The sequence below is a fragment of the Saimiri boliviensis genome, chromosome 14, assembly GCF_048565385.1.
Source record: "Saimiri boliviensis isolate mSaiBol1 chromosome 14, mSaiBol1.pri, whole genome shotgun sequence".
NCBI lineage: Eukaryota > Metazoa > Chordata > Mammalia > Primates > Cebidae > Saimiri > Saimiri boliviensis.
In genome coordinates this window covers 59,607,824-59,621,900 of record NC_133462.1, presented here as the reverse complement: position 1 = coordinate 59,621,900, position 14,077 = coordinate 59,607,824, and the positions used below count along the sequence as shown (strand labels likewise).

General features: G+C 47.5%; 1 protein-coding gene across 1 annotated transcript; it reads left to right on the top strand.

Annotated features, from left to right (window-relative positions):
• Positions 1–1,009: 1,009 nt before the first annotated feature.
• C14H1orf116 (chromosome 14 C1orf116 homolog) lies at positions 1,010–12,292 on the top strand. The gene is made up of 4 exons (XM_003930427.4): positions 1,010–1,220; positions 6,418–6,603; positions 9,003–9,180; positions 10,542–12,292. The coding sequence occupies exons 2-4, from the start codon at positions 6,499–6,501 to the stop codon at positions 12,041–12,043; spliced, it is 1,785 nt and encodes a 594-aa protein (XP_003930476.2). The 5' UTR covers positions 1,010–1,220; positions 6,418–6,498; the 3' UTR covers positions 12,044–12,292.
• The last annotated feature ends 1,785 nt before the right edge of the window (positions 12,293–14,077 follow it).

Genomic DNA, 14,077 nt, shown 5'->3' with positions numbered 1-14,077 from the left:
CTGGAAAAATAGCAAGAGCTAAATCAATTTTGGCAATTACTGTGTACATTGCTTTTAAATTTCCTTCTCACCCTTTTAATGCTAGTAAGTGGAATACCTCAAATGCTGATAGACATCAAGGATAACCTACCTCCAGGAAAAATCAGCTTCCAGGCAAAAATCATATCTGGTTAGAGTGATCTCCGTCCTTGGAGGGAGATTTCTTCCCCAAAAGCAGTAGATCCTTCCACCTACTCTATTCTCCCTATGAGTGCCAATTATCAGTTCATGAAAGGAGACAGGAGTCGCTAAACTGGTTGGTAGCTTACTTTGTTTTTATTTCATAATATGTGTTGCCACCTTCCATGTGAACAGCTAAAAGAGAGCAGAGGCCCAAATAATGGAGTGCATGTTCTCTCCTTTCGAGCTGTCTGGTCGCTCTTTCATCAGGCTAGGGGCCTCTTAGGGGATGAACGGTTTTATTTTCCCCAGAAATAAATTAGGCCAAGGAGATAGTTGGCAAGCACTGGCACGAGAGTGGCCCAGCGACAGCATCCCTATCCTTGGGATACCCTCCTTAGTAGATATGAATGGACTTGCTAGGATTATGAGCTCATGGTAGGCTTGGGAAAGAAAGTGACTTTCAACAGCTAGAAAAGGTAGCCTCGAAACTGACCACAAAGGAATTTAGCTTAGAGAATTCAGGAGAAAACTGAGCTCCAAGTGGAAGAAGGTAGTTCTAGATGGAAAACCTGTTTCACATAGACCTGTGGAGAAGCACACTGCCCAGAGGACTGTCTGTGCTCCTTTACACCAAGATTAAATATATCTACTACGTCTGCCTACTCCCTCCCTGTCACCTGCCCTTCCAGTCTCAGCCCAAACCAGCTCCTCCTCCTTCCAGCCTCTTTTTTTAAAGAGCTCTTTATTAGCTCTAAACCTGCAAGCGGAAGGCAGGAGATGATTGGCTAAGTGGGAGCAGCACCGCCCTGCTCATTCCCCTCCCATTCCCTCCCTGAGGAAACAGCTGGAATGAGAGGTAGGGAGGGAGGCTAGGATTGGCCGAGTCAGTGGCAGGGTGGGGAACGGTCAGGACAGAGGAAGCATTTACCTGTCTAGGTAAGTCAGGAGGAGGTCAAAAGGAGAAGAAAACAGTAGGAGGCAACGAAGCAGCCTCTGTCTCTGCCCTTTGAAATAAAAGGATATTTCTTATCCTCTCTTCAGTCCCCAACCCAGTGGAGGTGAGTTAATCACTAACCAACTATTGCTTATCCTGCAGCAAGAGGAGGGGTTTCATGGGAAATCAGAGCTACAGGGGAGGAGAGGCGTCCCTCTATACCCCGGCTAGGGGGCTGTCCTCTAGAGTTCCTCAGTTCTCTGTGTCCTTTCTGGGATCAGATCAGGTGGTAGTGACTTGAGATTGTAGCATTTTCATGGAGACCAGGGCTGGGAGGCATCTTTCTTTTTCATTTGCCTATTTAGGTTGGATAGGCATATTGTGCAAATGACAAGGAAAAGAAAATAGATTTGTTTTGGAAATTTCCATCTCTAAACAATTGAAATTGAGTTGTGATTTTGGAAAAGAAAAGTTGAAATAGAGGGAGTCAAAATGGGGGAGAGTATTTTGGTTTTCCATTGCGTTTGCAACAGGAAATTCTCTCGTGACTTTGTCAGCTCTGTGTTGATCTTTATTTAAATAATGGGTGCAGTGTGTGTGTGTGAGTGTGTGTGTGTGTGTGTGTGTGTGTGTGTGTGTGTGTGTTCGATCATGCTTGACAATGGAGCTCTCTGTGGACAGGTGTGTTAATCGTGAGCTGTACTAGGTTGTTTGTAAGGGGATATGAGGTTTGGGCATGTGAGGAAAATTTCAACTCCAGCTACCAGCTCATCTTTGGAAAACTCACGGATAATTTAGCTGCAAAGTCAAGTTTATTTGGGTTCTACTCAATTAACTTTCTGACTTTGCCTGTTAATAGGTACAGAGTCTGGCAAACAGAAAACTCCCCGGCTGTGCCTGGCCTCGCCCACATGAATATTTTGTGGCTGCATGTGAAGTCTAGTTAGAGTTCCAAGTGGGGCTCAGGCCAAGGTAGTGTGGCAGCGTCCACAGAGAGAGAAGCAGACCAGAGTGGTGGCTTTGATTTGTTTTCCTGCAGGTGTCCCAGTTGGCAGTTTGTGTGGCAGATTTACCTGCTAAGGAAGGCAGATGTAGGAGTCGCCTCAGAGTAGCAAGTTGCTTCTCCATTATCTGACCTGTGGGGGGTTAACGCTTTGGTCCCTAACATTGACTCTTTTCCTCCTGCTGCAGAGAAGAGGGAAGTGGGAAGACCTCAGTGCCAGCTCCAGGGCCTGGCACACACAGCCCTGAGTGAAAATATAATGGTTTTCCAGTCTTGGCAACTGGAGATTCAGACTTGAGCTTACCTCACACCACAGAGCCAACAGCCCACACTCACTGACTGAGGGCTGCCCTAGATGGTGAACTTAAAAATAAAGAGCGCCCACAGTGTCTAATAAAGCTCTTCTATGCAGAGGGTATTCTATGTTCTCCTTCCCTCAAACCCACTGGTGAAAGAAAAGATGATAATGTTGCCTAATCACACATAGAAACTTGCCCATGTGATCATGGAGACAGATAACAGTGCAAATTTTAGTCTTTCTGATATTTTTCTTAGGATATTTTCCAGCCTAAGCCACATTTCTGGGTAGTCAGCAAGAAGCAGAGACCTGGATTGAGAAGCAGAAAATCTCTCTGACTAGTAGGCAGAGAAGTAGAGCTCTTGGAGGGCATGTGAGTGAGCTCCTGGGAGGCGAAGGATGAGAGGGACCTGGATCTGATGAGAATGTGCAGACAAGCCAACCTGGGATGGGGCTGGAGCCCTCTCCCCACTACACCCTCTCCAGATGCCAGAACTTCACCTTTATTTCCTCTCTTCCTGGGCTTGGCAGTATTGAGTATTTTAGTCAGTGGAGTAGTTAATATTTAATGTGTCTTTGGATGGGTGGCCCTGATTATAGGCGCTGCATATTTCTTAACCCATTCCCTCCTCCCTTTAAGTCCCCAGAGAGGTCAAGGGTTAAAAGACACTAAACTCTCACCTTGAGTGCTTTGCTTGTTTCTCAGGCTTCTTATCAGGGTTTCAATGACTGCCTTAAAATAGCCCCCAAGGTTCAAGGTTATAAAGTCGGTAAAAGGAAATGCAGCATTTTTTTTAACCTTTCAGATTCTTTAGGTCAGAAAACTAGGTGTGGAGATGAGGTGACAGTGCCTCACTCAGCTTTGGTTTCTGGTTCAGATTCCTCTCTGCTGGGATTATGTAATTCCTAAAGACATGATCTTCCTTGGCAGTTGGTGTCATTTCTTTACTGTAGAAATATCTGCTGTTGAGGTAATACACTGGGCTGGAAGTATAAAGCTGAAGCAGATAATTTTTAGGGTTTAAAGTATGAAGCAGTAGGAGAAGGGGTTCTTAAGGCTTTTAGTATTTTAGTCAGAGGTGGCTAGCAAGCATTCTCAGGGGCATGCCCCTCTTGCATCCAGATAGTCCCTGAGATGCCGTCTGGAGGATTGCCCTGTATATTCAGATCTAGGTCATTCACTGTTTCCCTTAGGAAGGGGTAGTGATAAGAGCTCTAACTTTCTCATCTGTAAAATGAAGAAAACGTCATGTCCTGCCTATGTTTCCAGTTAACGCTGAAGATCTAATTAGCATATGTGAGAGCATTTTGCAAACTATGGCATGCTGTGTTCTTGTGAAGCAGTGCTTTTCCTACTGCTTTTATCTCTTCCAGCTACTTGAATACATCTTAGATTCTTTTTTTTTTTTTTTTTTTTTTTTTTTTTTGAGACAGAGTCTTGTTCCGTTGCCCATGTTGGAGTGCAATGGCGCGATCTTGGCTCACTGCAATCTCTGCCTCCTGGGTTCAAGCAATTCTTCTGCCTCAGCCTCCTGAGTAGCTGAGATTACAGGCATGGGCCACCACACCTGGCTAATTTTTGTATTTTTAGTAGAGATGAGGTTTCACCATGTTGGCCGAGCTGGTCTTGAACTCGTGACCTCATGATCCACCCACCTTGGCCTCCCAAGACATCCTAGATTCTGGTAGGAAAGAGAGGCTAGAAAACCTACGTAAAGTCTAAAGCATACTTGGAAGCACAAGGGTAGTAATTTTCTCTGAAAGTAAGAGGCAGCATCTGCTCACCCATTCATAGAGAATATTATGTTAATTACAGTGTCACTTTAAATATTTATGCCCTGATTTTTACAGAGAAGAAAATTGGAGCCCAAAAACTAGACCCTTAGATCTACGCTGACTTTTTGACAACAATGCCTTTGTCTTACACAGTTTTATACCACCAGTACCTATTATTAGGTGCTCATAATGTTAGTTTAACTGAAAACATTGCCCAAATTCCACTGAGCCATGTATTATCTGGGAAATTAAATATTTAAGAAAAAACTCACAGTAATAGGTTAGAAACCAAGAGGAAGGCTTCCAAAAGTTCAACCCAATAGACCCTAGAACAGACGACAAGTTCATTCATTCAGCATTTTTTGAGTGTTTCCTGTGTGCCTAAACTCACAGAGATAGATCTCCTTTGCTATAGTGGCCTCAACCCTATAGAATGTTAGGAATGGGTTAATCCTCCCTGAACTTGGCCATCATTCATGGAGTGGGTAGCTGAGATGACTGAACTTCATCCACATGAGAATCACGTTCCTGTTTCTTATGGTTATTAGGAAGCTAACCTCAAGAAGAAACCCTAAGAACTGCCTCACCCCATGTTTATTGATCACTGGGCTTCTTTGCTGTCACTGCCCCTCCAATCCCCTCCATATCTTCTAGGAGGATCTGGACCCCTGTGAACCAGATGTCTGGCTTGCTAGATCTTTCCTTTTTTCCCCCCCAATATCCTGCCCCCTAACCTGCCCCTCTTGAGAGACTCCTCCCAAGCAGAAGAGGAGCTCCATGGGGCTCCATACTTGCTAGCTCTATAGGGTTGGAAGGCTGATACCCAACCCAGCCCGAACCTGACTTTGGCATTGGAAGTGATTATTAACAAAGGCCAAGAGAACATCTGCCCTCACATCCAAACCCCAAGCCTCCCGATCTCCGACAGATCACGTTTTCTTCTAAAACTTTTTACCTAGTATTTGGAGGGTAGGAAGGATGAAAGAAAATGTAGGATGGCATTATAGGGAAAATATGGATTTAGAATAAGACAAACTTTATTCTAATTCTGGCTCTCCTCCACCTCTCTATCTGATCTTGGAACGGTCTTTTTATCTTAATTCTTTGAGAATTTCATTTTAACATAGGGCACTCACCTCTGGCCTCCTGTGTTCATTGGAGTGTTTCCCACAAGCAGACACATAAAAATCCTTGGGACTTTCAGAGGGAAGATGGCACTGCCTTCCTTTGCTACTACTATTGTTGACGATTACCTTGAAACTTTCTTTCCGTAAGGAATTGGAGTTGGGAGGAAGCTACATGGGACATTTCTCTTGTTCATTTGGCACAGGCTACGGAATCTCATTGGGGACATGTGCAACAACAGAGGCACTAGAAAGAAAGAAATGTGCTAGAAAGAAAATACGTTTGTGTCAACCACTGCAGGTGCCCTATTTATGCCTCCAGGCTAGGGAGCTAAAGATGGACATAGCAGTGGTGGTTGTGATGATGTTGATGATATTGACTTGAGAGCAGATGACAATTTACACTATGCAAAGTGTTTTACATAGAGTATTATGTTCTCACAATAACCCCATGGGATAGGTATTATTACGGGACCTGTTTCTTCGCTCAAGCCAACAGTCTTCGATTAAACCAGAATCCTTCTTTTCTAGCTCTTGTTTCTCTTGTTTCAATTTAGTTTGATCCCGGATGGATCTTGTCTTTTTCTTGTTACAAGAACAGTAACAGTTAACTATGGACCCATGAGGTGTTAGGGTATTTACTACCAACTAAACTGTGCTAATTGTTCTTTCATGTAATCCTTATACTAACCTTATTTAACGTGGAAAAACAGACCCAGAGTAATTTGCCTCAAGTCACATAACGGTAAATGGCTAAACTGGGATTTGAGCACAGACCCAACTAACTCCAGAACCTAAGCTATTAACCCCTGTAATATATATTGCTTATAGTAATGAAAATGTAGGTTAAGTTCCCTGGTTCAGAGAAAAATGTAAGAGAAGTAGTAGAAGTTTCTCTCTGACTAGACTGCCTCTCTACCACCTAAGTCCGTCCTTCTGCATGTATTTGAGCCAGCTCCAGGGTCCTTCCATGCAGGCTGGGGGTCTCGGGCAGTGGCTATTCACGGCCCCCTTCCAGCTCTCTGCTTGCTTGGTGTCCTTCCCGCCATGCCGCCCAGGGCCTGGGCAGAGCCTTGCCGAAGCCTTGGCTCACATGTGGCTTTGATTCTTCTCTTTTCAGGCCCGGCTTGGGACATTGTTCACTTCCCCTCACTTCCCCTCTGGGAGCCCCCTTTGCCATCCCTGCGCCTTGTTTCAGGCGATGCCCGAGAGGGAGCTGTGGCCAGCGGGGACTGGCTCAGAACCCGTGACCCGTGTCGGCAGCTGTGACAGCATGATGAGCAGCACCTCCACCCGCTCTGGATCTGTACGTAATACTCTCCCTCCTGCAACCTAGTCTGCTCTCTGCACACCTGCCCTGCCCTGCCCTGCCCTGCCCTGTCCTGTCCTTTCCTGCCACCCATCCTGGCTCACTGCACCTTCTCTTTCATCTTCCTCATTGGGGAGTGAATCACAACATCAGTGGGTGCTTTCTGCCTGAGTCAGCCCTGGCTCTAGAGAGAATAAGATGGGATAACCTTAGACAGCAATTGGGCAAATGAGACTTTTTCCCACAATTTTCATTAGGCTTGGCATTGGGTTGAGCAGAGAGATCAGGCCTGTAATCTGAGGACATGGTGGAAACCAGAACGTAGGTTCTTGTAGCACGTGGATTATTGCGGTTCTCTGCAATGAGCGGCATTACTTTAGTCTATTACAAAGATCAAAGAAAATAGGTAATTAGGAGCCTAGGTTCTGGAACCAAACAGATCTGAGTTCTCTATTTATAAGCTGTATGACCTTGGGCAAATTACTTAATTTCTCTAAGCTTTAGTCTCCTCAGTTCTCAAATGGGATAATGTTTACACTTAATTCAATGTGTGGGGAGTAAATGAGAGACAGGTAAAGCACCTAGTATATGCCTTTATGTAGAGAACAAACAGCCTTTCCAGAGCAGAGACTAAGAATCTTCCAAAGTCACTGTGTTTAGCTACTTGTGGGTGGCATTTAATAAACTGGAATTTTTCTGGGCATGAATTTAAATCTCAGTTGTTGTAAGGCTGGTGTGAAAGAGTAAATCTGTCCTGCATCTAGATGCAAACACTTGTTGTTCATGCTTGTCACATACATAAGAATTCTGGAGAATTTATGCTTTGTTGCTTTATATCCTATGGAGGTATCTGAAAATTTAAGGATTATAAGGGTGTCTACTGAATGTCAAGAGTGTCTAAGACAATCAATGGATTTTGATACTTAAAAATAGAGTAGAGAAAGGAACAGACACGCACAAATCCAAAGTGCACGAAATCACACAAAATTTCTTTTTGACCCTAGATAATGGGGCTGTGGAGACAACTTTCTATGTCTGTTAGGCTGAAGCCAATGCAATGGTCACATACCGTTGGGCACAGAATGCGACAGGGATTAAAGTTTTCAAAGTGAATCATTCATGAAGGAGAAACTCAGAGTCAGCGTATCCTTGGCAAGGCTATTTTAGGGGGAAGAGGACAATAAAGATTTTTTTCTTCAAGAAACTTGGAGTCAGCTTCAGGGCTGCCAGGGGCTATACTTGGGGCTTCCTTTCACATGGAGGCGTAAGTCAGTCAACAGACAGGTGGCTCTTTAAGGGGCAGAGACAACAGAAAGAGTTATTCTGCAACCATCTCTACTCTCTCCAGGATATTTTTAGAGCTTTCTCAAAATCTTCTCTGGCCATCTGGGTGGGCCTGAAGAATCTACAACTCTGAAGTGTCCCAAATATTGGGAAAAGGGGTGGAGACGCCAAGAAGAGACTCGGCCCAAATTTCTTACATTCCAATTTGCTCTTTTGTTTTCTCCTCAACCTCCTCTGCGGAAGAGCAATTCCACCAACCTTCTTGTCCTGGTACAGCACAGATAGTAACTGCCTGAGATGACTGTTACTGTTTTCTTCCAGGTACCTCTGTGTACTCTCTCATAATGAATATGATCTACTTGAAGATCTACTTAATATTTAATACTAAGCTGCTTTGCCCTCCCCCTTTAAGTTAATATTTGCTTTAGAAATGCACACTTATTTGAACACTAGCCAGAGCCAAATGTCATCAAGAAAGTAAATGTACAAGTGGAAAAAAATCTCCAATGGAATGCATTTCAAAGTCAAGTATAAATCACTTAGTACATTTATCTGTGGCTAGTCATGCCGCATTCCCATTGGCCTGGCAGCCTGTAGTTGGCTGCCTTTCCTGTTTTTCCTCATTCTGTCCTTCACATACCAGATCAAGTATGCAGAAGTACTTTTAAAAGTTAAAAGCAATATCACTGACGTTTCAGGTCAAATTGTTATGTTGCCCTTCTAATTTGGAGCACCTCTAAATCAGAGATGCCCAAAGTGAAATGTTTGACAAAGGCCGCACAGAGGAATTGGAATTGGAACTTGGGACTGCTTCTCATCTGTGCCCCTAAGTATTCCAGCCAGGACTGAGCCAAAGAAAGGCACCGGCCTTGGGCCTCCCCAGCTCGGGACCTGGGTGCTGGTGGGCCAGTCCCCTGACAGTCTCTGTCCTCCCTGGGGCCTACAGTTTCAGGAAGCAACTCCAGCGGTTTGCAGAGTGTCAGGAGGGAAAGGTTTCCAGCTCTTCAGCATTCCTTCCCCTCCGCAGGGTGGCTCTCAGGCCCCGCCAGTTTCTGCGGAGGGAGCTCTTTCTCACAGCTCTCTCTCCCTCCCCTGTTCTCGCCCTGCCACAGAGTGATAGCAGCTACGACTTCCTGTCCGCTGAAGAGAAGGAGTGTCTGCTCTTCCTGGAGGAGACTATTGGCTCACTGGACACAGAGGCTGACAGCGGGCTGTCCACGGAGGAGTCTGAGCCAGCCACAGCTCCCAGAGGTTTCCAAGCACTGCCCATAACCCAGCCCGCTCCCCAGGGTAAGGCAGATCTCTCTGGAGTAGAACTCCAGCAAAACCCAGGAAATCAAGATGTCCCTCTGGCCACTTTCTACCTTGCTTGCCCTCTGCCCCAAGGGTCACAGGCAGAAGAAGGAGTAGCCATACTCCCCACCACTCTCCTGGCTAAACAGAGCCTTGTCCCTGGAGGGCAGGAGGGACCGCTGGCAAGCCAGCTTCCTATGTCTTTCTATGAAGTATCAGAGCCCTGGAAGGGAAAGGGGGTTGACCAGCTCCCATTCTCCTGTGGAAAAATTCTGAAGAGATATGACCACAGGGGTGGGGGAGGCAGTCAGGGAGGGCTGGGTGGTTGGCTCTGGAGAGACTGAGTCAGTCTAGGGAACTAATCTGGGTGGCACAGAGGACAAGGGTAGGAGAGATAAGGAGAGGGAAGGGCTCCCCAGCTGCAGTGGGAAGTACTTTGAGGCCCTCGTCAGAAAGCGTGGAGAGCCAGTGGTGTTCAGGCCCAGCAGAAGGGGAACAGAACAACACACAACTGTGTCATGTGTGTGTGTGAGGCCACATGTCCCAGAGTGTGAGGAGCGTTTTACTCCTGTGAGGGCTGCAGATTTTTGTTGTTTCATTTGGCAAATATTTATTAACAGTTAGATCCTCCCTGGAGCTAGAGCTGTAAATGGAGACATAGGACTTTTCGGCTCCTTGAGACTGATTCACTGGCCCCGTGGGCCTGATGCACCTGCCTAGCTCACTGGAAGGAAAGAAGTCACTTTCTGGTGTGGGGACACTGTGACTATTACAGAATCATCCAGTGCTCATGGAAAATGAAAGTAGAAGAAGGCAGAAGCCTGGTTGAATCAAGAGCAAATCATTTATTCATAGGCTTCCGTTGGGCTCAGTTATCTGGAGCCCCAAGATAGGTAGAAGGAGCTGTCCCAAATTTATCCCCAACTCTGGTGCCTCTGTAGAAGCCTGAGGAGAGAACAAGTCAGGAACTTAGAGCCATCAGGGGTCACTCTCTTGCCACCCATTATGGAAAATTAATTCTCAGTCAAAAAGAATCTGCTATTATTATTTGTAGAAATGGGGTCTCTTATGGTGCCCTGGTTGGTCTCGAACTCTCGGGCTCAAATGATCCACTTGCTTTGGCCTCCCAAAATGCTGGGATTACAGGCATGAGACACTGCGCCTGTCCCCAGATCTGCTATTACTAATCTATTAATCTAAATGATATCCAGACAAAAGTTCTGCTCCTGTAAAAATGAAACAAAATAAAACCCATTCATTGTTAGTTTGGGATCAGAGTTCAGGAAATAATTGCTTTCCCCTCTGCAGCAGCGCCCTCACCTCTATCCACTCTTTTATGTTCTTTCTGATCTTCACAGGAGGTCCAGAGGAGATCATCACTCAGCAAGGACCAGCGCCAAAGACAGTGACAGAGTCCATCTCATCCCATCCTCCCGAGCCGCAGGGCCTGGGCCTCAGATCTGGCTCCTATAGCCTCCCCAGGAATATCCACATTGCCAGAAGCCAGAACTTCAGGAAAAGCACCACCCAGGCTAACAGACGCACCCCTGGAGAACCCGTGAGGCTTGTGCCAGAGCTTGAGAAAGAGCAGGTCAGCCAGAGCAGCGAACCCAGCCAGGCACCTGCCAGCCCCCGGGAGGCTGCCCTTGACTTGGACGTGGTGCTCATCCCCCCACCAGAAGCTTTCCGGGACACCCAGCCAGAGCAGTGTCGGGAAGCCAGCCTGCCCGAGGGGCCAGGACAGCAGGGCCACACACCCCAGCTCCACACACCATCCAGCTCCCAGGAGAGAGAGCAGACTGCTTCAAAGGCCATGTCCCAAAAAGCCAAGGAAACAGGCTCAACCGGGTGCACACAACAACCCCGGCCTCCTCCTGCAGTGTTGCCTCAGAATGTAAGAGCTGAAGATGCTCCCCTCCCATCAGGGGAGGACCCAAACACCCGACTGGCTCCCCTCACAGCCCCTAAGCCCCGGAAGCTGCCACCTAATATTGTTCTGAAGAGCAGCCGAAGCAGTTTCCACAGTGATCCCCAGCACTGGCTATCCCGCCACACTGAGGCTGCCCCTGGAGATTCTGGCCTGGTCTCCTCCTCCTCTTCACTGCAAGAGCAGAGGAAAGCACGTAGAGAAGCCCTGGAGAAGCTGGGGCTTCCCCAGGACCAAGATGAGCCTGGACACCACTTAAGTAAGCCCACCAGCTCCATTAGACTCAAGGAGACACGTGCCCAGCGTCCATCCCCAGCACCAGCGCAGGCCGCAGCGGCTATTCCTGCTGCAGGGAAGCCTCTGGCTCGAGCTCCGGCTCCAGCTCCAGCTCAGGGACCTTTGCCAGTGAAGTCTCCAGCTCCAGGCAATGTTGCAGCTACCAAATCCGTGCCAATTCCTATCCCTAAGGCCCCAAGGGCAAATAGTCCCCTGACTCCACCAAAGCCTGACTCTGGGCTGACTCTCCAGGAGAGCAACATCCCTGGCCTGAGACAGATGAACTTCAAGTCCAACACTCTGGAACGCTCAGGCGTGGGGCTGAGCAGCTACCTCTCAGCTGAGAAAGACACCAGCCCCAAAACCAGCACTTCTCTGGGAAAGGGCTCTGTCTTGGACAAGATCTCTCCCAGCATCTTGCGTAATTCTCGGCCCCGCCCGGCCTCCTTGGGCACAGGGAAAGACTTTGCAGGTATCCAGGTAGGCAAGCTGGCTGACCTGGAGCAGGAGCAGAGCTCCAAGCACCTGTCCTACCAAGGACAGAGCCGTGACAAGCTTCCTCGGCCCCCCTGTGTCAGTGTCAAGATCTCCCCAAAGGGTGTCCCCAGTGAACACAGAAGGGAGGCCCTGAAGAAGCTGGGACTGTTGAAAGAGTAGACTCTGCCACCAGCACTGCCAGCACTGCCCCTGACCTGGCTGAACAAGAAGAGACGTAGGCTCCACATGGGAGCCTTTGCCATCGCATAATTCAGGGCTTGGGCAGGGTAGGGTTCTCTCAGATGCTCTCTGCTCGAGATGAACAGGAGGGAGAGATTTGAATCCTAGCATACATTTATATTCAGAGTGTTGTGCCATTGAGTGCCCACATGGATCATTCCGAAGGTGATCTTCACAAGAGGGTGTGTGTTGGGGGGGTGGGTGGGCGGGGGATGGGGAGCGGGATACATCACTGAAGCTATTTATGTAACACAATGAGTCATTGTTCAGAATTTTGCTCTTGTTTGAGGTTTTCTTACATTGGGTAGAGTCAAGCCTAGCCAGAGCTGAGTGGAGGGGATGGCCATGCCTGAGAAGAAAAGTCAAATGAGACAATGGACATGTCAGTGACTTGAACAAAAGTTACAGCCAGCAAATGCAGGCTCACATGAAATGCAGGCCTCCTGGAATCCCTACAGTGGATGGAGACTGGCTCATACCTTGCCAGATCTCTCTCTCTCTCAGATCCAGCCTTCTGGACAAGGCCTAGGCTAAGAGGAGCTGGCTCATTATCTCTTCACCCACTGCCTTCTCAGTATCACCAGTCCCAAAGACAGGACACATCCCCGTAACCCAAGCTCTGGGCTGACTGAGAGCAGAACAGCTCCTGTTGATCTGAGAAGGCAGGATAAGTGACCACATACTCATGCCACTACCTCCACCAGGGAGAGTCCTTCTCCACAGGCTTGATAAACTCAGTTACAAACTGTGCTGTGGTCCCTGACTCTGCTACTCCTGTTCTTCCTGCTTTCCTGCTCCCTATCTCAGCCTGCACAGACCCCAGGGCTGGGCCAACATTGAGATGGGAACCCAACCCATGGGCTTTATAAACACCCAAGAACTGTTTCAGATCTTCTCTGTGTTGATGCAGGTAGTTTTAAATTTTTCTCAGTTCCAATGATGGAAATCTTACACAATACATCCTCTGCCAGTCTTAGTAGAATATCAGAGGTAAGAGGCACCTCAGAAGCTCCGATCCAGTGCTGCTGGGGAGGGGAAGTGACTCACCCCAGGTCAGCCTGCCATTTAGGGAAAGAGCTGAGGTTCTTACCCTCACTGCCTGCTGCCACCTCTCCTTAGCCAGTGCTGTTGTACAGCCACACAGCACCCTAAGGACTCATAGTCACTATCAAAGACTCAACCCTAAGGTCCTTCAGGATCTCAAAGTATCTTCTGAAGCATCAGAGATTAAATATTGTTCAGAATATTAGTTACTGCAGTGACTTTTAATTTAATCTTTGGAATATACCTATATGGTAACTCATCATTAACCAGAACACCTCTCCCCTCAAATTTCCTGACCAAGTTGTGCAGCTTGAGCAAATGCCAAAAGAGGGCATTATAGGTGGGTGGTGTGGGCTTGCAAATACAAGCTTGGAGGTTAGACATGGCTAGACATGACTCCTGCTTCCCCTTAGGAAGTAAATCTTACTCATGGCTGTGACCTGCCTGGAGTCCAGGATGCCCAGATGTGAGGGGCAGATAAAGGAAATGCTGTTGGAAAGGTGCTTTTTAAGGCTGCAGAGAATTTCTGGGCTGTGTTCTGATGGACACAGCACCAATGAAAGCCTAGAATTTCTGAAAATAATGACAAGGTTAAGGTAAGGACAACAAATACTCCACCCTGTCATGGTATGTGGGGTGTGGGTGTGGTGGTTTCTATGTACATTTGCTCATACACGCACACCCAAAAGCCTGTACCTCATTCCGGGCCATGGGTGAGGACCCAGTCTGCTGTGGCTCACAGGGACTCCCACAACTGGCCAAGTTATGTCTCATTACAGACCCCTGGAAAGAGGGAAAGCTGCCTTCTGGAGGACTGATTCCACATGCTGTATTCAGCTGAGCTGATTTCTGCCTTCTGGAGGACTGATTCTGCATGCTGTATTCAGCTGAGCTGATTTCCGTGTCTATTTCAAGCCGTAACCTGGGGAA